Here is a 21,243-nt window from a genome sequence, read left to right on the forward strand (position 1 = left end):
TGTATTTCTTTTATTCTACATAAAGGGCTTACAATGCCGCAGAACAGGATGACCTTTGGCGATTCTTAACAAATGCAGCAATTGAAGCTGGCTTGCTAGATCAAAACACTACCGTTAAAGAAATAATGGATACCTGGACTCTACAAACAGGTTTCCCTGTACTGACTGTTACCCGGTCTCCAAATACACATATCATTCATATGGAACAGCAGCGTTTTGTATTCTCAAATCAGTCGGATTTAAATTATGCAGATGATGATAAAAATCCATTATGGTGGATACCCATTACATATACGACTTCAAAAGAGTTGGATTTCGAAAATACAAGACCGATTACGTGGGTGCCACGCACTAAAATTTATAAAATTGAAGATCGTAATGTCTCCACTGCGGATTGGTTTATCTTTAATATTCAAGAAACTGGATATTATCGCGTCAATTACGATATTGATAACTGGAAAGCTATTACGGCACATCTAATGGATCCGAAAAAATATCAAGAAATTGGCCCAACGAATCGTGCACAGTTAATAGATGATGTGATGAATTTGGCGCGTAGTGCATATCTAAGCTATGAAACAGCCCTAAATATGACACTTTATCTCAAACATGAACTGGATCATGTGCCCTGGAAGGCCGCTGCTGGTGCATTCAATTTTATTGACTCAATGTTCGTAAATCAGGGAGATTATGATCTTCTAAAGGTGAGTTGCTTTAATTAATTATCACACTGAAGGTCAAGGGGAAGTACAATGGACTTCCTCAGCCAAAAACATGGCGCGAAGGTACTTATTGTCTCAAGTTATCTTGAGCAGTCGATGGATAGCGCATGGATGTTATAATGATAAGGGACATGACGTAGGTATTTACGGATAGTTCATAAATATAAACAGGTTTAGGAGTTTTGATCTAGAATCAGAAATTATTTTAATCTGTTGCATCACTGCAGTATCTTTCACGCATGTAAGGCGACAGAGTTAACCCTATAAAATAGCACCCATACCCGCTTACCTACCTACCTTTATATTCACATGATTATTGGCATGGCATGTTGACAATTATGGCTTTCCTTTCGTATATCACTATTTAGGGACTGTTGTAGACAGTGAAGGGACTGCTGGAAGGTTGGATATAACTTAATTTGTAGAACCTAGCACGGTTTCATGAAGCGGTATAAAAGATAATGTAGGCGCTGAAAACTTAGGACAACATTAAGCGTTATAAGCAACTTTTCATTTGGGAACTACAATATATGTTTATATTTTTACCTAATGCATTCGTAACCAGAACTGATTCCGTTTTACTAGACTTCAATAAGAATCTTACGGAAATTGCTCACTATCTCTATTATCTTGCATTCTTAACCCTTCCACCTACATGTCTACCTATAGATGTAATATCTTGAAGTTACATTTTTCTCAGATTTTGCTTAAAGACTTCAAAACAAAACTAAATTTAAGAGCAGTAAAGCTTAAAAGAAACACCAAAAAGTTCACGTAGAATGGAAAAACTCATTTTTAGAAATTGATAATATGAATTATTTAAAATAAATTTTACTTAGGCATATCTTGATTTGAACGTTATCTCAACCAAGGTACTTGTACATTAGGGATAATAATTCCAACATCTAAATTTACGAAATACGAAAATTTTAACTTTTAAACGCATTGTTACATAAGCGAACCTCGACAGAGCTGCTTTCTGCATACTTTCATATTTAAAAAACAGTTTTGAGCGTTTTTCCGTTTTATTCAATCTTTCCAATCTGTTATATGTGCATACATTTGTATATTGTCACTGAAATTGTCGAGCTTGCCTCCGTGGCCATTCTGAACTACGATGGAGAGATTTCTGAAGACGTGGCCACCAACATCAAACCGTTAACCGGCTCTCAGGATTTTGAAGGAATCATCTAATTAGGAGTTTGATGTTGGCCATACCTCTGCATTCTGTACATCGCCAAGATTGGTAATCTATCATCCTCGATTCTGTACTGAGCACTTGAGCAAAGAGTGTGTTTGGTTGTAATACCGTTATTTCGGGTTTTCTTCAGTTCCCCAGCCTAGTTTTAGTTCTTCGTATCTCGTATTCAGGATTACGCTCGTTATGCTCGATATCTTCCTCGCCTGTAAGTTTGCAGCAAATTTCTCGTTTTCCATACCATTGTTTCACCTAGCACATATCTGCGCTACTCAAATGGTTTATAAAATGGTAAACTGATAGTAGGTCAAGACGCTTTCCGCTAAGCCACCTGAGCTCCATGTATGCATATATGTACATATCGAATAAATAAGCACATAGCAAACCAGTTTCACTTTATACATCTTCCGCGCTCCATTCTCTACCCTCGTTGTTTTATTGTTGTAGCAGCATAATTATTCCATGTAAATGTTTAGAGAATGCTGCAGTTTAAACCGTGGCCGTTCTGGTAACATAGAACCGACTGTCGTGGGAACGCTTTACTCTTGCTTCTGCGTTTTCGCTTTAAGCTAGCCACATCTTTATCTTTTTTATCTTTATCTTTTAGAACTATTTTTCCAACCTCATTGAGAATGTCTACAAAGAGGTTTTCCTGGAAAATTTCTCAGACGATACAGACGAGGGTGGGGATATGATGAAATTATTTAAGCGTCTTGAAATTTTAAGCATAGCTTGTCATCTGGGTCACCGCCATTGCATTTTGGAAAGCGTACGTCAATTTCATAATTGGATGGAAGTGCCAAACCCGGACACTAACAATCCGTAAGCAACAATAAAAATTGAAATCAAAATTTCGTAATTCATACTTTGTAATATTTAATTTTTGACTTCAGTATTCCACCAAATTTGCGTGGCATCGTTTATTGCGTGGCAATTCAATATGGCAGTGAGTATGAGTGGGATTTTGCTTTTCATCGTTTTCGCAATACAACCGTCTCAACTGAAGAAGAATTGTTGCTCAACTCACTCGGTTGCAGCCTCCAGCCGTGGATATTAGCACGCTACTTGCGACGGTCTCTTTCTGGTGACGACATCCGCAAACAAGACGTATACAGGGTGTTTGCTGCAGTATCAGGGAATGTAGTGGGCCAACAGATCGCATTCGATTTCATCCGCAACAATTGGGAGGAGATCAAGACATAGTAAATTAGAATGCCAATTTAAAAATATATACATATACTACATCTTGCTTGAAAACAATAACTCCTTATTCAATATAGCTTGGGCGCCACCATATCCGACATGACTACGATTTTGAGTTTCTGTACAAAGCGTATGAATTCGAAATTTTTCCTGACTGAATTGAAGTCTTTTGTTGAAAATGAAGTCAAAGACAATAGTCGGTCTGTTCAACTAGTTATCGAGCAGGTGCGTGTTAATATTGATTGGATGTCACGCAACTACCAGGACATCATAGCATGGCTACAACGCGAAGCAACGAGAAGGCAACAACAAAATGGTAATTCTAAAGCAGCTCAATAACTGATCAACAAAGTTTCTTTTGATAGAATTTTGCTTTTTTTTCATTTTTGTAAAGTAATACATATTCTATTTCACATTTGCATGTGCAAAGTAATTTAATTTTATTGGGATGATGTGAAGATTTTCAAGTATTCTAAGCCAGTTTTTTTTTAACACAACGTTCGTGTCAGCCAATTAAGCCAGCCAAATGTAAACAAACGCATTCAGTTCTACTGTATAGATAATAAGATATAGAATAAAAAAAACAAATAAATTTTTTCACACTTACATTACATACACGCATACTTAAATACATATACAATATAATATTTTGAATACAATATAATAATATGAATAGTGTTAACAAATATTCTAAGCATCAAATTATAACTGTTATACTTTTAGGTGTATTTTTATTTAAATTATAATGTGAATGTGTAAAGTGTAAAGTGTGTACTTAATATAAATCGAAAATCTAGCTTTGTTTCCCTATTTAATTGGAAAAAGTATGTGGTATTAATAAAGTATAGTAAAACATCGATTTAACGTCACATATCTACATAGTTTTAATAAATTTAATGATCGTCGAAACTCTGATGTAGTAAATCTAAAGAAATTAAGAAAAAAAAATATTACTAATTTTTTCAATAGCCAAATTGAAATTCAAACTTTCTAAACTTATTTAGAAAATTCGAAATTTATTTAGAAAATTTAAAAGATAAAAAGGTTAGAGCTCCACTCGCACCTTCACGTTGTTAGCTTTCAGCACTTGATTCAGCTGATATATGCATCTTATAGCATGGTAGGTAGGTAGGTTAGATGACAAGAGTACCCCAGGTACACTACAAGTAGCACTAAGGCGCCGTTTTGATACCATAATGTGGACCACTACCTGTGAAAAAAATTTAGGAAATAGAAAACCGTTTACAGCCATCCAGCGGTGTTGATGTAGTGGAGGAAGGAAAAGAGATCTGGGCTGCAGAATTTCTTCAAGCCATCCCCAAAGGGCACGCTAAGGAATCTCAAGCGCCTAGCCGCCAGAGCCGGATATTTGCAGAGAAAGTGCTCTCTTTCTCTGCAGGATCCCCACAGCTTCTGCAATAGGGGTTGTACGGAATTTCAAGATTCTCCGCATGAGTACCGACCACCCAGTAACCAACGAACACAGCGGTGAGTTTGGAAATTGAATGGCGGGGGATTCCCATCACTTTGAGCGTTCTGTTTGTATCGTATTGAGGCCTTAATGTTTTCAAAATAGCACACGATGAGACAGACCTCCATCTGTTTTGCGCTTTTTTTAGAAAGAAATTGTGTAGTTTTCCTTTAACGACGGTCAAGGGGAACACCGATGTCTGAGAAGGGGACAACTGAAACCGGTTCTGTCGACCCCTACCTGGCAAGCTCATCGCCAATTTCATTTCCCTCTATATTCCTGTACCTAGGAACCCAAATAAGGGAGATGTTTCTTGCACGTTCGAGAAGTTCCTCGAACTCCTTACAGGAGTTTACCAGAAGAGAGCTGCAATACGGCGACGACAGGGCATTGATCGCAGCTTGACTATCGGAAAAAAAATGAATGTCTCCTAAGCATTTTGCATGCTTGCAGGATCGCAAAGACCTCTGCTTGGAAAACGCTGCTCGTTTATGGCAGTTTAAAGGAGACGGAAATACTGGCTGATTTAGAGAAAACCTCCGCTCTCATTCCAGATTCCATCTTGGATTCGTCAGTGAAAACAGAGGTACCTATATCCGTGCCGACTCTCTCCTTCTTCCAATCTTGCCTGCTCGAAAAGATAGCCCTAGCACAATCCGCAAAACCCAGTTTGCGGATGGAGAGATCAGTGCGAAGTACAGAGAAGGAAGGGGCTTCAAGATGCTACTATGTCCAATAGAAAGTTGCCTCCAGAGGCCAATGTTCTTCAACCTAATAGCGCTCTGAGCAGCAATGGATTTAACTTGCAGATTCACAGGAAGTAAGTGCATAATGACGTTGAGGGCAGCATTGGGACATGTTCTACAAGCATGATGCCCATACATGCAGTTCTCTGCATTCTCTCTAGTTTAGTGGTGGAGTAGCCATTCTGAAGAGCTACCCACCAAACTAGGCAACCATATGTCAAAATTGGTAGAACCACTAAGTTGTACATCCAAAGGCTTGAGACCCTATTTTTGCCGAACATAGATTTACAGGCGTGGAAGGGTATATTGGCCTTCTTAACTCGATGTTCTATGTGCAGCTTCCAGTGGAGCGTGATGTCAAGTATTACACCAAGATACTTGACTTCCGATGAGAGTGTAAGACACTGGTTGTTTAGTCTTGGGAGCTTAAATGGTGGAGGCTTGTATTTCTTGGTGAATAGCATCAACTGCGTTTTGTCAGAGTTGATTCTGAGACCGCAACTGGCAGCCCAACTGCTGAGTGTGGCCAGTGCACCTTCCGAAACTACAGCCATTATAGCATAATACCTGTAGATCCAACTTAATGAGTGTACATTTTGTCCAGTCGTAAATTCTCTTTTATATAATATATTATTTTCACTGTTATCAGCTATGAACTTTTCTTTTATTCAGCAGATAACCGGCAGTTAATGGTCAGATAAACTTTATCAGAAGTTACCTGACAGATATTCGCTAGCCAGACATTTAAACATTTTTGTCAGTTACGAATTATATTAAAAGCACAAATCATTAACTCACCAACAAGACAATGTCCAGGTTCATTCCAACTTAGTTTTCTAACCGATGTTAGATCATCCATCCACTTTATTCGCTAATATAAGTCATGTTCGATGGCATAAAAATTTGTAATATTTATTCCTAATTTTCGCAAATAGGCATTCATTAGGTCTGTTCATGAAGCAAATAGTTTGTAACAATTGTTACAAATTATCATGTTTTGGTGTTCATGTATCCAAAAAACCGGCAAAGTAGGGGAAAGTGAGAGAGCAAAATGGCATGCCATTTTGAGAGGAAGTTGCAAGTTTTTACTTGTAAGAATTTGCAAGTAAGAAAAACAGCTGATCGCGAAGTAAAAATAAACACGAATTAAAATTTGAGAATTGCTATTGCTAATGGGATGTTCTTCATCTGATGATGAAATGGAAGAAATTATTGTGGACAAAATGAAATCATGTTATTCCGAAGTTCGTTATTTTGCATTTTTTTGCTTTATTTTTTTATTTTTAATAAATACGAGGTAGCTCAAGTAAAAAATTTAATCAGCCGTAGTACTTGCAAATTGTTATTGGTTTTGCGTTCGTGTATTTTTTTTTAATTTTTCTCTTTGAAAGAAAATTCTCGAAAATTAAATTACTGGCAAGTTACGGGATAATTTTTACATGAACAGACCTATTAACGCCAAAAAAATATCCATCACTCAAAAATCGAGAGAACAAAGTGACAATTCGATGCAAGAGGACCTTGTTTTGTGCTATAGAAATTTTAGACCGCAAAACTTATTCAATACGAAATCATCTGAACATTTTTTCGTGGAACTTTTGTACTTGTGCCGGTTTGAAATTTGCAGTTTGTAGTCAGAAACGATAAAATGGAAAATGTATCAACAAAAAACGCTATATATCTACTCAAGTATACTTATAATACGTTCACATATAAATAGATGATATACTTTTTTGTGCTTAACTCCCAAACCGTAATTAAAAAGCGAAATTTCCCATACAAAATTTCTCTCCCATAATCTGAGATTATAAAATAATCCTAGATAATAACCATACTTTTTGATATACAATCCTGTGCTTTTTGTGTAATAGAGCATTATTTTTACGAGTGTCAAAGTAGAAACTAAATAAAATGGATGCCGGCAAACAAAACAGGTTTGTAGACATAAATCCAGTAAAATGTTTGTTAGGTATTATTAATTATACATTTATATAACAGAAAAAAGCGTGAGACCATAAACGTGTGTCCTCTTATTACGTATTATAAAATGAAATATCGAATTTCGAATGCGTATTGCTGCCAACTTTTTATTATTAGCAGCCAATTGCGCAATTAAATTAGCTATTCCTTCTCCTTGTATTTTCTTCATATCGCTAATAATAATAAAACAAACCAAGAGCACCGAAATATTCCACCAAAATAGTTTCTATGAAGAAAAACCTTTCACAACAGTATTGACAGCTGATTGTCAATTTTACAGGTAATCTGCCTTGTATGAACGGGTAGATTCATTTTGTGGATTTGTAATTGTAATGTGGATGGTAATTAATACATATGTGAACGTACTTTTAGATATGTAGATACACATATGGGAATTTTTTTGGAACATAAAAAACTTGTAAACAAACTCAGCTTATACAGGTTTTTGTAAGTGATAGCAAATTTTCCGTTCGTTAACTTTTTTTTCTCTTCCCTCCCTTTACACAAGAAACTTGCAAGGACAGAGCGCACTTCTGGCATTTAAATTTGACGGGCCGTTGCAAATTCGTGTTGGGAAATTGCAAGAAGAAAAAAAAGCTAGTTGTTACATATTTAAATTTATAAATTTACAAAGGCATTAAAATCAGTGACGTAGAAGGAAGCAAATGTAATTTATTTAAACTTTATTTAACGATTTATAAAAAAGGTATATGCTAAAAAAATGTGTTCGTGGCAGCGCAATGGAATCAATGGCGGCAGACTCCACAGCCTGCAGCTATGTTTTTTAAAACACTGGCACGTTGCAAATTCCTGTTCACGTCACAATACTTTCAGATCCGGAGCGTTTGTATCGAGTCGGACGGCATGACCCCGCCAACGAAGCCGCTGCCTTTGCTACGCTATGTCTATGTCGCCATACTTTTCAGTTGAAATTAATTTCGTATTAAAAAAAAAATAATAATAAAGCAAATAAAATGCAAAATAGTTATCATTAGATGATTTTATTTTATCCACAATAATTTGTTCCATTTTATCTTCGCTGTCAGATGAAGAACATTCCATTAGCAATTGTATTGTTGTGGCAATCACAGCTACCTTCATATCATAGCTATCTTCATGATAGTATATTGCCAAATTAGTTAGTAACCAAGAAGTATAAGAATAAAATACAAAAGATACCTTCAATGCTTTCGATTAGTATTTCGAAAACTGCAGTCACGGTGACTGGAGGCTGCGGTTAAGAAGTGCATACCTCTATATCCTTAGCCAATTCCTATTTAATATAAGTCTTCAAAATAATAAATTTAATCTAAAATATATTTACTTACATTCTTCATTTTAATCACCATTTTTATTTAAATTATAATTTTGACTCAATTCGCAAATATTAATTCGTGTTTTTTTTTTTTATTTTCGGTCAGGTGTTTTTCTCACTTGCAAGTTCTTACAAGTAAAAATTTATCCAGTAAATATTTTCAACTTCCCCTCTCTCACTTTCCCCTACTTTGCACGTTTTTTGGATACATGAACACCAAAACTTGATAATTTGCAACAATTGTTACAAATTATTTGCTTCATGAGCAGACCCAGTGATAATTAAACTATCAAAAGTTTAATGTTTTCCCAACATCGACAAATATTTTAATGCTTTTACGAGCATGTTTTCAATTGAAATTATTTCCCTGCCGCGCTCTTTTAAATTATTCGCAATATTTCAGTTTTTATATATTAGCTTCATGAAATAGGCCCTTTTTGATGTAAACTTTATTAAAAAAAAAAGGATTATTTATTTTTATTATTATACGCCGGTACTAGCAGTTAGCAAAAAAAAATTAAATAAAGTTGTTAAAACAAATTAACATTGGAGGAATAGGAGGTGTAAAATTTGAAATGACTTGATTAAATTACTGAATCATGGTTTTCATAATCGATACATTTTTTATCCATGTTATCGATAAATAATTTTTGGAGTAGTGACCCGTCATGTTTATTATGATTCTTGGAGATGTTTCTTAAACCATATAAATTGCGGAGTAATGCCCCTTTAAAGGGTTCTGAATCAAGACGTTTACGGCAGCGCCTTGAAACAGCATTTCCCGATTCAACGTCGGAGCAGCTTAGTGTACTTATTCCATCTAAAAGTGCTGTGACACAACTAAAACTAACAACACATGGCGGCGAGCAAACCAACGTCTTCTGTGTGGACAAGTTGCCCATGTTCTTCGAAGTGGAATCTGGCGACTTAGCACCAACTGTATACGCCTTATGGTTAGTGCCTACACTGCTGCCCTATTTTACAACATTCCGTGAGGTATTGCCGAAACTTTCCAATGGTGCGAATCTTATGCTGCCTGGTGTAGTGCCAAAAGGTACCGGAATGAATCTGTACGGCCGATATCGGCAAGGTCAATTAATGGCAGTGAACTTGGTCTCGAATCAGTCTGCAGTAGCTGTCGGATATTTACCACGGTCTTCAGATGATTTGTATATGTGTGGTCGGCAGGGTGTAGCTGTGAATATGCTCCACATATTTGGTGACAAACTATGGGGTCATGAACCAACATTAGTACAGCAAGTACCTTTAAAAAAGGCTTCACCATTAACTACTGATGACTTCCCGGAACTTGGTGTTAAAGAGGATAAACTTAAAAAAAAATTAAATGAAATTCCAACGTTGGCGGATATTGTGGCAACGTCGCAAGTACCAGACTTACAAAATGCGGAGGCAACATTTCCTGAACTAGAGAGACTTGAAATTTCTAAAAATGATGATATTGCAGAGGATACAAAGAAATGCCAGGATGATTGTGAAGAAGCGACTGTAGAAAAACACGAAACGACTCCAGAGACAATGTTAAAAAACGCTTTCCTAGCGGCGTTGAAAAATCATGGCAAAACACTGCAACTGCCGCTTCTAACGAGCAATTTTTATCGTTTGTATGTTGTGCCTGAAGCACCTGAACCCATTGACTTAAAGAAAACAAAATACAAGAAGCTTTCGAATTTCCTTAATGAAATGATTGACCAGGGTTTCATAGTCGTGCGCGAAGAGTCGAAGGGCGTTGATAAAATAACTGCCATAGATCTGGATCACCCAGAACTGGTTAATTATATAACGGATTTTAAACCGCCAAAGCAAACAGCAGAAGGAGAACTGCAAGATCAGCCTTTATTTCGTTCAGAGTTGACGGCAACTTATATAGTTACCGATGCGACGGCTCCTTTCTTTGCTAAAATCAATTACAAGCGAGGAGAAGGTATACCAACTGCTCAAATTAAGAAAATTGTTCGCGAGTATATAAGCAAGCATAATCTTCCCAAAGCTGGTGCTGACAATAATATAATACAATTAGATGAGACGCTGGAAAAGATATGCGATGCTAAGACTTCTTCCGTTAATAATATATGTACCGCAATTACCAACAAAATGGAATACAGTTTCCAAATGTGTGAGCTTAAGAATGTTGCCTCAAACAAGCCTCTCATACAAATGTCCCTCGCAACACGATCTGGTAATAAGAAGGTAACTCTTATCAGCAACATCGAGTGCTATGGCATTATTGTACCAGAATTCATAAAGCTATGTAAACAAGGCGCTGCGGCTAGTACCACCGTAGTAAAACTGCCCCATCAAAAGGCCGAGCAGCTACAAATACAAGGCAACCAGGTTCGCTTTGTTTTCAATTTATTGACGGAAACTTATAAAGTGCCACCTAAATGTATACTAGGACTAGAACTGGCCAAAGATGGAAAGAAGCACAAGAAAAAGTAGAATAATCCCTCACGAATTGCTGTAAAACAAAGGACAAAAAGCCGATAAAATTAATATTGTAAATCAGGATTTGTTTTTTAGTTCAAGATACACAGTACGAGAGAAAAACTTACGACGGAATAAAGAACTTAACTGATGTTTAACAATAATTTATTTGCGTTTTATAATTTAAAACTGTAATTTGCCACAATAATAATATTCGTAATAATACGAACAACAATAATTTTCCATGTGGTTAACAGTAGTATTCACCGAAATTTTTTATGCCCCGGATTTCATTTAACTAATGTCTTATGTTGCTTATGAGTACAAGGGAAGAGTCGTAAGTGAATTTACTTGGCTTTGCCTTGTGCCGCAACAGCTTCGATGGCTTTTCGTACAGTTTCCTCGTCTCCAAGGAATTTCATAGAAACAACTGGTTTGAAGTTCTCATCCAATTCATAGACAAATGGAATACCAGTCGGTAAATTCAGCGCCATAATCTGATCCTCAGAGAGATCTACATGAAAACAAGTGTTATTTTATTTCCACTAATTATTCGATATTACTTACTGTCCAAATGCTTAACAATGCCTCTCAAACTATTGCCATGAGCAGCAATAATGATTTGCTTGCCTTCCTTTAGTTGTGGAATAATAACGTCATTCCAGTAGGGCAGTGTGCGTTGAATGGTCAATTTAAGTGATTCGAATTTGGGGAACTCCTCCTGCGAAGGACCATTGGCGTAGCGAGGATCCTTTACTATGACATCATAGTAAGGGTGGTCGGGTTCCATTGGTGGTGGTGGAGTGTCAAAGCTGCGGCGCCATATTTTGACTTGCTCCTCACCATACTTGGCGGCGGTCTCGGCTTTGTTCAAACCAGTTAATCCTCCATAGTGACGCTCATTTAAACGCCATGACTTGCATACTGGGATATCCGATTGCCCACTTTCTTTAAGAATATTTTCCAAAGTGATGATTGCTCGACAGAGCACTGATGTATGTGCAATATCGAACTTTAAACCAGCTTCTTTTACGGCTTTTCCAGCAGCCTGGGCTTCAGCTTTTCCCTTATCACTTAAAGCTGAATCAAACCATCCGCAAAATTGATTTTTTTGGTTCCATTCCGATTCTCCATGGCGAACCATAACAATTCTGTATTTTCCAGACATTTTTTATTGAATGGTTAAGTCCAACCGGAACTGTGTCAAATTTGATGAAAATAATTCCAAACGGATTGTTATGCCGAAGTGAAAATTCTATTTGACCTATAAATGACAGTTACAAGGTCATGTGTGAGACATGACAGCGACATCTGATATACAACAGTGCCGCCGATACCAATTGCAGAGTTGCATCAAGAATGATATAATCTATGTTCTATTCGCCTTGGAGTTGCATTTGGCTTACATATTTTCCAATACTTATGTTTTTAAAGTTTTTTGTATAAATTCTAACAAAATAATTATTACTACAATTAAAAATATGACTTCACGGATTCAAATATTTCTTTAACAGTGAAATTAAAATAATGTGGATGAAAAAAAAAAACAAAAAATTATAACAATTTAATTTCTTCATGCAAAATATTTCTGTCTCTTCAAAGAAAGTCGATTCGTTATCTGCTTAATTAACTGTAAAAGGTTTTGGATCATTATCTTGTATAAATATATAAAATATATATAAAAAGAAGTTACATTTCCTTGGTAATCTTATAACTCAAGAACCGCCGAACCGATTGACACAACAATTTTAGAGTTCTTTTCTATCTTCGAGGAGGTGGTTCGTGTGAAGTTTGATTGAAATCGGTGCAGCTGTTCCTGAGCTATGACATTTTATATGAGTAATGGTTTCCTCTCATACGAAATGGCTGTATGGGGATAACAACAACAAATACACAGCCGTTTATGAGCGTTTCTGTTGTACTGTTGTGGTTGTAAGTGTATTACAAAGCATAACTGTATAGATATGCCTTGGTGTATTGTGTAAATATTAATTTGCTGTCATTGGAATTCAGTTGACAGTTTTCTTATGTGTTTTGAGTTCTTTTATATCGTGCTCTCATTGCGAACAGACATACTTTTGGTGAGTGTTAACCATGCGTTTGTTTTAACCACGTACACACATTGAACTTTGAATTAAATTTATTTTTATATATTTTCGTCCAAAATGACTTGAAATAATTTTGAATGTTTTGCTTTTACATTCAATTAGTAATATACTGTACTGAAAGAATGCCACGTGCAAACATTGGCAGACGTTCACGTCAATCAAATGCTACAGCGTTAAATCGAAGATCACAAAGTGAGGAAGATCGTGTTCGACGAAATGAAGTGGAAACACAACGACACAGACGGAGAAATCAGTCGGTTAATAGCGAAGCACCAAGAAACCGTCGTGGGCGTACGCCCGTTTATGATATACGTCAAATGGAACGCGCGGCTTTCAATTACGATGCCACCATTGATTACAGCATGCATGCCTACATTGGCCAAATGAGTATAGAATGTATACATTGCAAAGAACTTAAATTCAGAAACGAAACACCTGGTATGTGCTGTGCTGGTGGGAAAGTCAAATTGCCGGTGCTAGAACTTCCGCCAGAGCCTTCGAATTCATTGGTTTTTGGCAATTCACCAACGTCGAAGCATTTCCTCTTAAACATTAAAAAATACAATTCTTGCTTTCAAATGACATCTTTTGGAGCTACAAATATTATAAGAGATGGATTTATGCCGACGTTTAAGGTTATTACTTCGTTTGGAATAATCAATATCATATTTAATTTATGTGCCGTCCCTGTGTTCGATGTTTTTAAAAATTCAGATCCGTTATCTACATATATTTCTCGAACTTTACAGATTCAAGGTCAAATATACCATAGAGCTGGGTCTTTGCTACCATTCCCAGATGGTGACCATCAATTTTTGCAAATATATTTTATTGGTGATGAGAATCGTGAATTAGATCAGCGCTGTGCAATTTGGTTGGTATTGATTTTGGTATTGTATCGTAGAAATGAGCAATTACAATGTATTTCAGAACTTCATCGCTGTTATGATGCATTGCCATACCCCATTTTGTTTTGGAGAGGGGACGATAGCTATTATATCAACATACCAATGATAAATCCAACAACTGGTACATACACATTTTATTTTTGTTTAAATATGATTTTTAAATAATTTTCATACGCTAATTAATTTTTGCATTGCAGGTCAAAAATCAACGAAAACCGTCAGTGCGATGAATTTTTATTCGTGACCACCACAATCAAATTTTAAAAAAGTACAGAAAAGGCTATTGTGACATCTTTAGAAAGTTTGAAATCAACTAATTCAACTGTTTAAATATTTTACGAGTTCTATAAAGAAAACTTAATATGAACAATTTCTTGCGATATAAAAAAAAAATTTTATGTATGGTGGTGCGAAGCCCACTGGGTAATGCTAGTCTTATATAAAAAGCCACCGAAGTTGAAATTCTCACAAAATGGTATGCCCTTAAAAATAAATTTATCCATTTTATTAGTTATGAGGTGAATAGGTCCTACTCCATGCCCCAAATCAATATGTTGTCTCCACAGTACTTGATCGTCTGACAATTTTCCCAGCATCATTTACAAATAAATTTATTTTTGTTTCATCGCTCCAAAGTGTGGGCGTTTTCCAAAACGTATCATTGCTTTACTTTGTAAAGTTATGATTTGCAACCCTGTTGAATTGGAGGCATAGCTCAATGAGGGTCCGTGTCAAACGCAAGAAGAACTTGCTTCAGTATTAGGATTTACCCGCCAATCCATTTCCAAGCGATTGCATGCTTTGGGGGAATGATTCAGAAACAGGGGACTAGGGTTCCTTATGAGTTATAATTCTTTATATATTATTAGAATATTAGACTCTAAATATTAAATAAAAATATATTGTAATGATAAAAGCAATTCCATTTAGGGGGGCAGATACCTGTAAGATTTCGAAAAAAAAAAAAATGTTTTTTTCATAAAATCTCAGAAACATAAGTACTTCTTATTCTTTGCGTTCGAGTGGTGGGAGAGGTATAGTTATGTATTCATATATTTCTCAAAAGTATATTTTTCGAATTGGCGTACGCGATAACTCGAAAAGTTATTGACCGATCTCCCTGAAATTTTGCACACATCTTACACAATTTACAATTCGAAAATTTTTCGAAAATATAATTTTTTCAAAGCAAAAGTAGTAGGAAAATTCGTCCTATTCATTTTTTTAAGCATTTTATTCCGCGATTTTTCATTTGTTTTTAATTCATATAGAAATTATGTCATAGTCCGAATGGTTAAAATAAACAAACATTTTTTTATATTATTTTAATGTATAAATAAACTGTATGCCAATTTTGGAAAAAATATATTAGCTTCTTCATTTTAAATAATTTTAATGAAAATCAGGAAAAATATGGCCGTTTACGGGTATCTGCCCCCTTAAAACTTACTTTTCTTTGTTTCCGCCATTTTTTCCGTTGTATGATACATGTACAAATATTGCATCAGCTTTTTTAGTAATGCGTTGGTTGCTTTTTGTTGCTTATCGAGAACTTCGACCATACTTTTGGGAACACGTTACATCGTCAAGGGTTTCATGGTTGCGTTTAGGAACATGTTACTTTGTTTGAACACAAAACAACAGGCGTTTTGGGAAACACCAGATGTTATACCATTTTTTCATACCCTCTGGTCTACACCATGGCTTGTGCTCTTGAGCAAAACATTTCCTCTTCCATAAATTTGGTTATTTCAACAGACGAGCTGTTCTGTCCAGTAGGTTCTTGTTGTACAATCGGCGCCCTACAGTTCTTTCTGATACTACGTTGTTGATTTCAGCTGCAATGTCCTTTGAATGTCAAAAGATCCTTCTTGTTACGAGTCTCAATTAAATTTTCAGCAGTGCAAGGCATTTGCAACAAAAGTTATAAAAAAAATTCATATTAACTATTAGTTATTAAATGAACTATTACTTACGTTACATTCCATATTTGTTACTTATAGTTCAAATGCAAGAGTTAACCGCTATAGGTACTTAGTTTGACTTTTTGAAGTGAAAACTTCTTTAGAATCGTTGGGAGTGATTTGGGAAGAAGTGAAACGAAAAAGCGACCAACTTGGCTACGAATATTACATATAAACGTAGCGATGAACTAAATAACTTTTAGGCCAGCACCGACAGTATGGCGCGATAGCCGAGCGGCTAGCATTGTGGGCTTCCGATCCAAAATTCTTGGTTCGAATCACAAGAAAAATTTCTTTTTTTTGAAATTTGCATTGTAGGACATTTCTGATTATTTATTGAAAACAGTTTTTTGGCTTTTCTATTTTTGGTTTAGATACTGAAAGTCAGTTTAAGTGAATCGGTATAAATATTTCGTACATTAATTTTTGTGAGCGTGTAATTCTCAAAAGGTTTATTAGAAAATCTATTGACTAGGTAGTGTGGTATCTGTTCTTATCAGCTTAACATCTGATAGATCCTCCGTCGGAGGACAACAAATGTTAAACTGATTTTTGGAAATGGGCGAAGTGTTTTAAGGGCTTTCTCCACCTCTGCCACGGGTTGGCCCGGTATTGCAGTACCGCCGGTATTTCGGCCCAAATTATTGAATAAATACAAGAAGAAATATACTAATACATTTAGCTTTGGTGGGAAGATACATCAATTTTTATATGAATACAAGTAGACGAAAATGGAAGAAATTTGTAAGTCTGTTTCTTCGGTCCGTTTGGGTATTTTTTTTGACAACATCGAAACCAAAGCGTTTGCATCATATTTTATCTATCATAAGCCACTCGTATCATTTGTTGAAATTGAAAACATTGAGGATGAATAATAATAAAATGAAGAAAATAAAATATGAATTTTAGAGCAATATTATAATGAACCTATAATTATCCCGCTCCTAATGCTGCTTTCGTCTTATTCTCTCTCAGTTTGTCTTACGGAAGGTTTCACTTCTATCGCGTCTAACCGTTAGACTGGTATTTTTTTTTATAAAAATATATTTTGTACTTCAATAAAAAAATATAACTAAAAGTTTTAAACCTTGTAAATTTTGAAAATTGAATACATAAAAAACCAAATAATTTTTAACAATATTTTTGTTGACGGTGTTGCACATTTCCTTCCATATAAAAAAATCAATTCGCGGGTTCGTTATATGAAGGAAATTGCATAACATCGTCAATAAAAAAATAATTAAAATTTAACTCAAAATTTAAACCACTCAAACACGCACATAAATTCAATAGACTGAAATCTGCGATCGCCGTAGCCGAATAAGTGGGTGCGTGACTACCATTTGGAATTTGGAGTACGTAGGTTCGAATCTCCGTGAAACACTAAAATGAAGAAAAAACTTTGTTCTATTAGCGGTCGCCCCTCAGCAGGCAATGACAAACCTCCGAGTGTATTTCTGCCATGAAAAAGTTCCTCATAAAAAATATCTACCGATCGGAGCCGGCTTGAAACTGAAGGTCCCTCCATTTGTGGAACATCAAGACGCATGCATACTATGTTCGTGAGGCAAGGATATTACTTCACGATATAATTTAAAAAACGAGCCCTGTGAACATTGCTTTATATACTCGTATATAGGTATAAATTATTGTATTTGTTAGTATTATATATTATCAAAGCGTTATATATTTCTATTCGGAAATTTATGATTTTTATTAATTATAAGATTTTTTAACGTTAGTATTTATTTGGCTTTCCCTTGAGCAGCAACTGCCTCCATTGCTTTCCGTACAGTCTCCTCATCACCTAGAAATTTCATGGAAACGGTTGGCTTAAGGCACTCATCCAATTCGTATATAAAAGGTATTCCGGTTGGTAAGTTCAGTGCCATAATTTGATCTTCGGATAAATCTGCAATTAATTTTAAACTTTTGGCTGTTGCGCAATAATTTATCGCAGTACACTTACTGTCCAGATGCTTGACTATACCACGCAGACTATTGCCATGCGCTGAAATTAGGATTAGTTTTCCTTCTTTTATTTGCGGCACAACCGTCTCGTTCCAGTAAGGCAATGTTCGCTCAATTGTCAGCTTAAGCGATTCAAAAGATGGAAACTCCTCTTTTGAAGGACCATCTGCATAACGTGGGTCGTTGACGATATTGTCGTAGTATGGATGATCTTTTTCCATAGGTGGAGGAGGAGTTGCAAAACTTCTACGCCATATCTTTACCTGCTCCTCACCGTATTTAGCAGCAGTTTCCGCCTTATTCAAGCCAGTCAGACCACCGTAATGACGTTCATTCAAACGCCATGTTTTACAAATTGGCGTATCTGTTTGTCCGATTTCCTTTAAGATTATATCTAATGTAATTATAGCCCGGCAAAGCACGGAAGTATGACAAATGTCAAATTTGAAGCCACACTCTTTTATGGCTTTTGAAGCTGATTTAGCCTCCTTCACTCCTTTATCACTTAGTGCAGAGTCATACCAACCGCAGAATTGATTTTTCTTATTCCATTCTGATTCACCATGACGAATCATTACAATTTTATATTTTCCAGTCTTTGCGCTCGGCTCGTGTGTCTGTCGCACATTTGTTGGCTTTTTTGCAGGATATGAACGGTTCCATGGTGTGTAGGCATATGAGAATCCTTCAGAGGCGCTAAATTCTCGCGTAAATAGACTTCGAAATTTATTAAGGGAGACTAACCGCATTGCCATATTACACAACAACCTCTTAAAGCTGAATTCAGCGAAACAGCTGATTTGGCTATTTGGCCGTTGCGAGATCGAATTGATTGCAAGAATGAAATTTCAAAAGTAAAAATTTAAGATTTTGAATTTTAAATGCAAACGAATCGTATACACCATAGTGAAAGGTACTACAAATTGAAAGGTACTACAATTTGTTTAATATATTTTCGCGAGTTCCTTTTGATTGTTGTTGTTGTAGCAATATAAACATTCCCATAAGCATACATATCCCATATATGAATCCGGGTCGCATTTCAAGTTTTTACTCTTTCTAATTGTTTTATTTACTATGGTAAGCCTAGCATTTAGTAGTATCTGCTCCTTCTGTTTACAATAACAAATTTGGTCGATAACATTTTAATATTTAGCCCGAATTATTTGCTATGTTTTAACTCTTTGTTATTCATTTTTTGGAAGTCGTACAAATTATATGCCATCAATGTTGTGTCTTTTGCGTAGCGAAAATTATTTATATATATGTACGTATATTGGCAGAAAATAATCCCTCAGCATGCACCGGAAAGAGACCCCGGACTAGGAAAAAAATTTAGTCCAGTTATTTCACCGCTTGACAATACACACCCAACCGTCAGTCTGGGACGGTAAAGTGGCTCATGGTTTACAGCAATTTTGCTTATTTAAAGTCCATTTCAATGCAATTGGGCTTCATCTATCCAAAAGGTAGTGTTTACAGTGAAGTATTCATGCTCCAACCGTTTATCAACACGTTGTACAAAAGTTGAGTGGCTGTATAGTATACATATACCAACACGCTATAAAACGCGTGGCCAACTTTATTATTTTTATATTCGTGGTGCTGAACATTTCGCAGACTGCACGAATCAAGTGAAGTTTGTTCAATAATAATAGTTAATGCAATTTTATTTTATTTATTATTTAATTTTACGTCAGCCCATCAGCTGACTGTTAAATTCGCTGAGAGCGGGTTGACGGTCTGATATTGGCCACTCCTATTAAAATATTTCCCCATGATCTTCTTATCTATAGCAGATATTTGGCAGCCCTATGTGTCGTCTGTCTGTTTAGTATACACAATAAAATAAACAGATTGTAATTTCAGACAAATACGTATTATATTGTACTTACATATATGTTCTTTGTTTGGGATTTGGATAAAGGGAAATATAATGGAATCAGAGGCAAGTGTCCAGGTGGTTTGCAACTGGAGTCTTATAGGTGGTTGCGAACTTTCACAGAGCGTTCAAACCAGAATCACACATGAGGATATTTTTATAAAGTAAGAAAAAGTAGTCCATATTAGTCCTAAGTTAATCCACAAATCTTTTGTAGGCCCGAATTGGAAGAGATAATCGGCAAACAAAATGCAATTCTCCTGAAAAAAACCCCTAACAGTGATCCATGTGAACTGCACATACGATTGCCATCGTCAATCTATAAAATTGAATCTGTAACAACAGTGTGCACCGCTTCAAAACTAGAACTTTTTCTCGGACCATTAAAAGAATATACAGAAACTTTGTATGGCGAACCAGCAGATGATGATGATAACGGTGAAGTGTTCTCATATCGGTACGACATAGAAGTGCAAAAATCGGGAGTTACTGAGTGCTCATTTAAGGTAAAGCAAAGTCGCTTGTATTAGTAGTATACTATTATGTTTAGTGGTAATATTATTTCCATAGTTACTGACTTCATGTGACGAAATCTGCATATTTGGTATCTTATTACAAATCGCACCTAATCCTAATGGCATAACGACGGGAGCCGACATTAATTTCCTTAATGTACAAAAAATGCTTAGTAACACAGGACAAAATATATCACCAAGTGCGGAAAAATGTATGCTGGTCATGCAAGCAGCCAATCAAATAAAAGGTTTTGCTGGAACTGGGCAATCATCTTTATCGTTTTTTGACCAAATGAAACAAACGCTCGCCGATAGGATTCATTCTGCTACGGTTAAAGAGGATTATTCTAATAAAAACACTGAAAATATGGCAGAAGAATCACCTCTTCCAGAACTGGAGACTGCTCTTAAGACTCATATAGACCATAAGTTTTCAGAATTAGAGCGTAAGATTACGGCACATTTGGAGTTAGTGCTATCTCAACAAAATGATAAACTAGATAAAATAATGCAAATACTCGAAAATAGAAACATTGTTTAGTAAAGAGATATATTTCAAATATTTAATTTAATTTTTTTGGTGGTTTGCACATATACTTCTATGCAATTAATTCATTTCACTATATTATTACGGCGGCCGCCGGAGCCGTGTGCGTGACTACCATTCAGAAAGGTCCAAATTCAATATGGTTACGAAACACCAGTTGATAGTTTCTGTTTACTAGCGGTCGCCCCCCGGTAAGCAAAGTTAAACCTAGGAATGTTACTGCCACGAAACAGTTACTCGTCTACTCGTTAAAAATCATCTCCCGTTCGGA

The 21,243-nt window shown here is 35.9% G+C and overlaps 6 protein-coding genes, 1 long non-coding RNA gene and 1 other non-coding gene across 12 annotated transcripts in view; 6 read left to right on the top strand and 2 right to left on the bottom strand.

Annotated features, from left to right (window-relative positions):
- The window catches only part of LOC128854787 (aminopeptidase N), an 82,183-nt gene extending 78,472 nt beyond the window's left edge, over positions 1-3,711 (top strand). For both annotated transcript variants that reach the window (XM_054089186.1, XM_054089187.1), the window contains exons 6-9: positions 26-704; positions 2,528-2,742; positions 2,814-3,122; positions 3,201-3,711. In XM_054089186.1, coding sequence (XP_053945161.1) covers positions 26-704; positions 2,528-2,742; positions 2,814-3,122; positions 3,201-3,462 — 1,465 coding nt within the window. In that variant the 3' untranslated portion in view covers positions 3,463-3,711. The remainder of the gene's footprint in view (positions 1-25; positions 705-2,527; positions 2,743-2,813; positions 3,123-3,200) is intronic.
- A 4,038-nt stretch (positions 3,712-7,749) lies between these two features.
- LOC128858582 (uncharacterized) lies at positions 7,750-8,311 on the top strand. Its single transcript, XR_008454034.1, has 2 exons — positions 7,750-7,987; positions 8,057-8,311. It is a non-coding gene; the product is annotated as an uncharacterized LOC128858582 (long non-coding RNA).
- A 967-nt stretch (positions 8,312-9,278) lies between these two features.
- Positions 9,279-11,241, top strand: LOC128854790 (eukaryotic translation initiation factor 2D). The gene has a single exon (XM_054089189.1). It carries the CDS (start codon positions 9,326-9,328, stop codon positions 11,090-11,092), a length of 1,767 nt encoding a protein of 588 aa, XP_053945164.1. The 5' UTR covers positions 9,279-9,325; the 3' UTR covers positions 11,093-11,241.
- Positions 11,226-12,363, bottom strand: LOC128854791 (phosphoglycerate mutase 2). Its single transcript, XM_054089190.1, has 2 exons — positions 11,645-12,363; positions 11,226-11,591 (listed from the first exon to the last, which is right to left on the bottom strand). Exons 1-2 carry the CDS (start codon positions 12,243-12,245, stop codon positions 11,425-11,427), a joined length of 768 nt encoding a protein of 255 aa, XP_053945165.1. The 5' UTR covers positions 12,246-12,363; the 3' UTR covers positions 11,226-11,424.
- A 666-nt stretch (positions 12,364-13,029) lies between these two features.
- Positions 13,030-15,391, top strand: LOC128854792 (uncharacterized). 4 transcript variants are annotated; one of them, XM_054089193.1, is made up of 3 exons: positions 13,030-13,158; positions 13,288-14,214; positions 14,291-15,391. In XM_054089193.1, the coding sequence occupies exons 2-3, from the start codon at positions 13,308-13,310 to the stop codon at positions 14,335-14,337; spliced, it is 954 nt and encodes a 317-aa protein (XP_053945168.1). In that variant the 5' UTR covers positions 13,030-13,158; positions 13,288-13,307; the 3' UTR covers positions 14,338-15,391. The 4 variants fall into 4 exon arrangements, with proteins under 4 accessions (XP_053945168.1, XP_053945169.1, XP_053945167.1 ...); XM_054089194.1 differs by lacking the exon at positions 13,030-13,158 and having other exon boundaries at positions 13,171-13,820; positions 13,935-14,214; XM_054089192.1 differs by lacking the exon at positions 13,030-13,158 and having other exon boundaries at positions 13,171-14,214.
- Positions 15,392-16,508: 1,117 nt separating this feature from the next.
- LOC128856156 (U2 spliceosomal RNA) lies at positions 16,509-16,702 on the top strand. The gene has a single exon (XR_008453816.1). It is a non-coding gene; the product is annotated as a U2 spliceosomal RNA (small nuclear RNA).
- A 1,017-nt stretch (positions 16,703-17,719) lies between these two features.
- Positions 17,720-18,994, bottom strand: LOC128854793 (phosphoglycerate mutase 2-like). The gene is made up of 2 exons (XM_054089196.1): positions 18,027-18,994; positions 17,720-17,969 (listed from the first exon to the last, which is right to left on the bottom strand). The coding sequence occupies exons 1-2, from the start codon at positions 18,781-18,783 to the stop codon at positions 17,803-17,805; spliced, it is 924 nt and encodes a 307-aa protein (XP_053945171.1). The 5' UTR covers positions 18,784-18,994; the 3' UTR covers positions 17,720-17,802.
- An 837-nt stretch (positions 18,995-19,831) lies between these two features.
- Positions 19,832-20,997, top strand: LOC128854794 (uncharacterized). Its single transcript, XM_054089197.1, has 3 exons — positions 19,832-20,074; positions 20,128-20,416; positions 20,481-20,997. The coding sequence occupies exons 1-3, from the start codon at positions 19,965-19,967 to the stop codon at positions 20,964-20,966; spliced, it is 885 nt and encodes a 294-aa protein (XP_053945172.1). The 5' UTR covers positions 19,832-19,964; the 3' UTR covers positions 20,967-20,997.
- The last annotated feature ends 246 nt before the right edge of the window (positions 20,998-21,243 follow it).

The sequence above is a fragment of the Anastrepha ludens genome, chromosome 2, assembly GCF_028408465.1.
Source record: "Anastrepha ludens isolate Willacy chromosome 2, idAnaLude1.1, whole genome shotgun sequence".
Taxonomy (NCBI): domain Eukaryota; kingdom Metazoa; phylum Arthropoda; class Insecta; order Diptera; family Tephritidae; genus Anastrepha; species Anastrepha ludens.

Excerpts from the sequence above, each read along its gene's own strand:
- LOC128854790 (XM_054089189.1), top strand. The coding sequence starts at position 9,326 with ATGTTTCTTAAACCATATAAATTGCGGAGTAATGCCCCTTTAAAGGGT.
- LOC128854791 (XM_054089190.1), bottom strand. The coding sequence starts at position 12,245 with ATGTCTGGAAAATACAGAATTGTTATGGTTCGCCATGGAGAATCGGAA. Across the intron at positions 11,592-11,644 it reads CATTGTTAAGCATTTGGACA|ATCTCTCTGAGGATCAGATT; the intron begins GTAAGTAATATC and ends GTTTTCATGTAG.
- LOC128854792 (XM_054089192.1), top strand. The coding sequence starts at position 13,263 with ATGTTTTGCTTTTACATTCAATTAGTAATATACTGTACTGAAAGAATG. Across the intron at positions 14,215-14,290 it reads AATGATAAATCCAACAACTG|GTCAAAAATCAACGAAAACC; the intron begins GTACATACACAT and ends TTTGCATTGCAG.
- LOC128854793 (XM_054089196.1), bottom strand. The coding sequence starts at position 18,783 with ATGGCAATGCGGTTAGTCTCCCTTAATAAATTTCGAAGTCTATTTACG. Across the intron at positions 17,970-18,026 it reads TATAGTCAAGCATCTGGACA|ATTTATCCGAAGATCAAATT; the intron begins GTAAGTGTACTG and ends AATTAATTGCAG.
- LOC128854794 (XM_054089197.1), top strand. The coding sequence starts at position 19,965 with ATGGAATCAGAGGCAAGTGTCCAGGTGGTTTGCAACTGGAGTCTTATA. Across the intron at positions 20,075-20,127 it reads CATGAGGATATTTTTATAAA|GCCCGAATTGGAAGAGATAA; the intron begins GTAAGAAAAAGT and ends AATCTTTTGTAG. Across the intron at positions 20,417-20,480 it reads TTACTGAGTGCTCATTTAAG|TTACTGACTTCATGTGACGA; the intron begins GTAAAGCAAAGT and ends TTATTTCCATAG.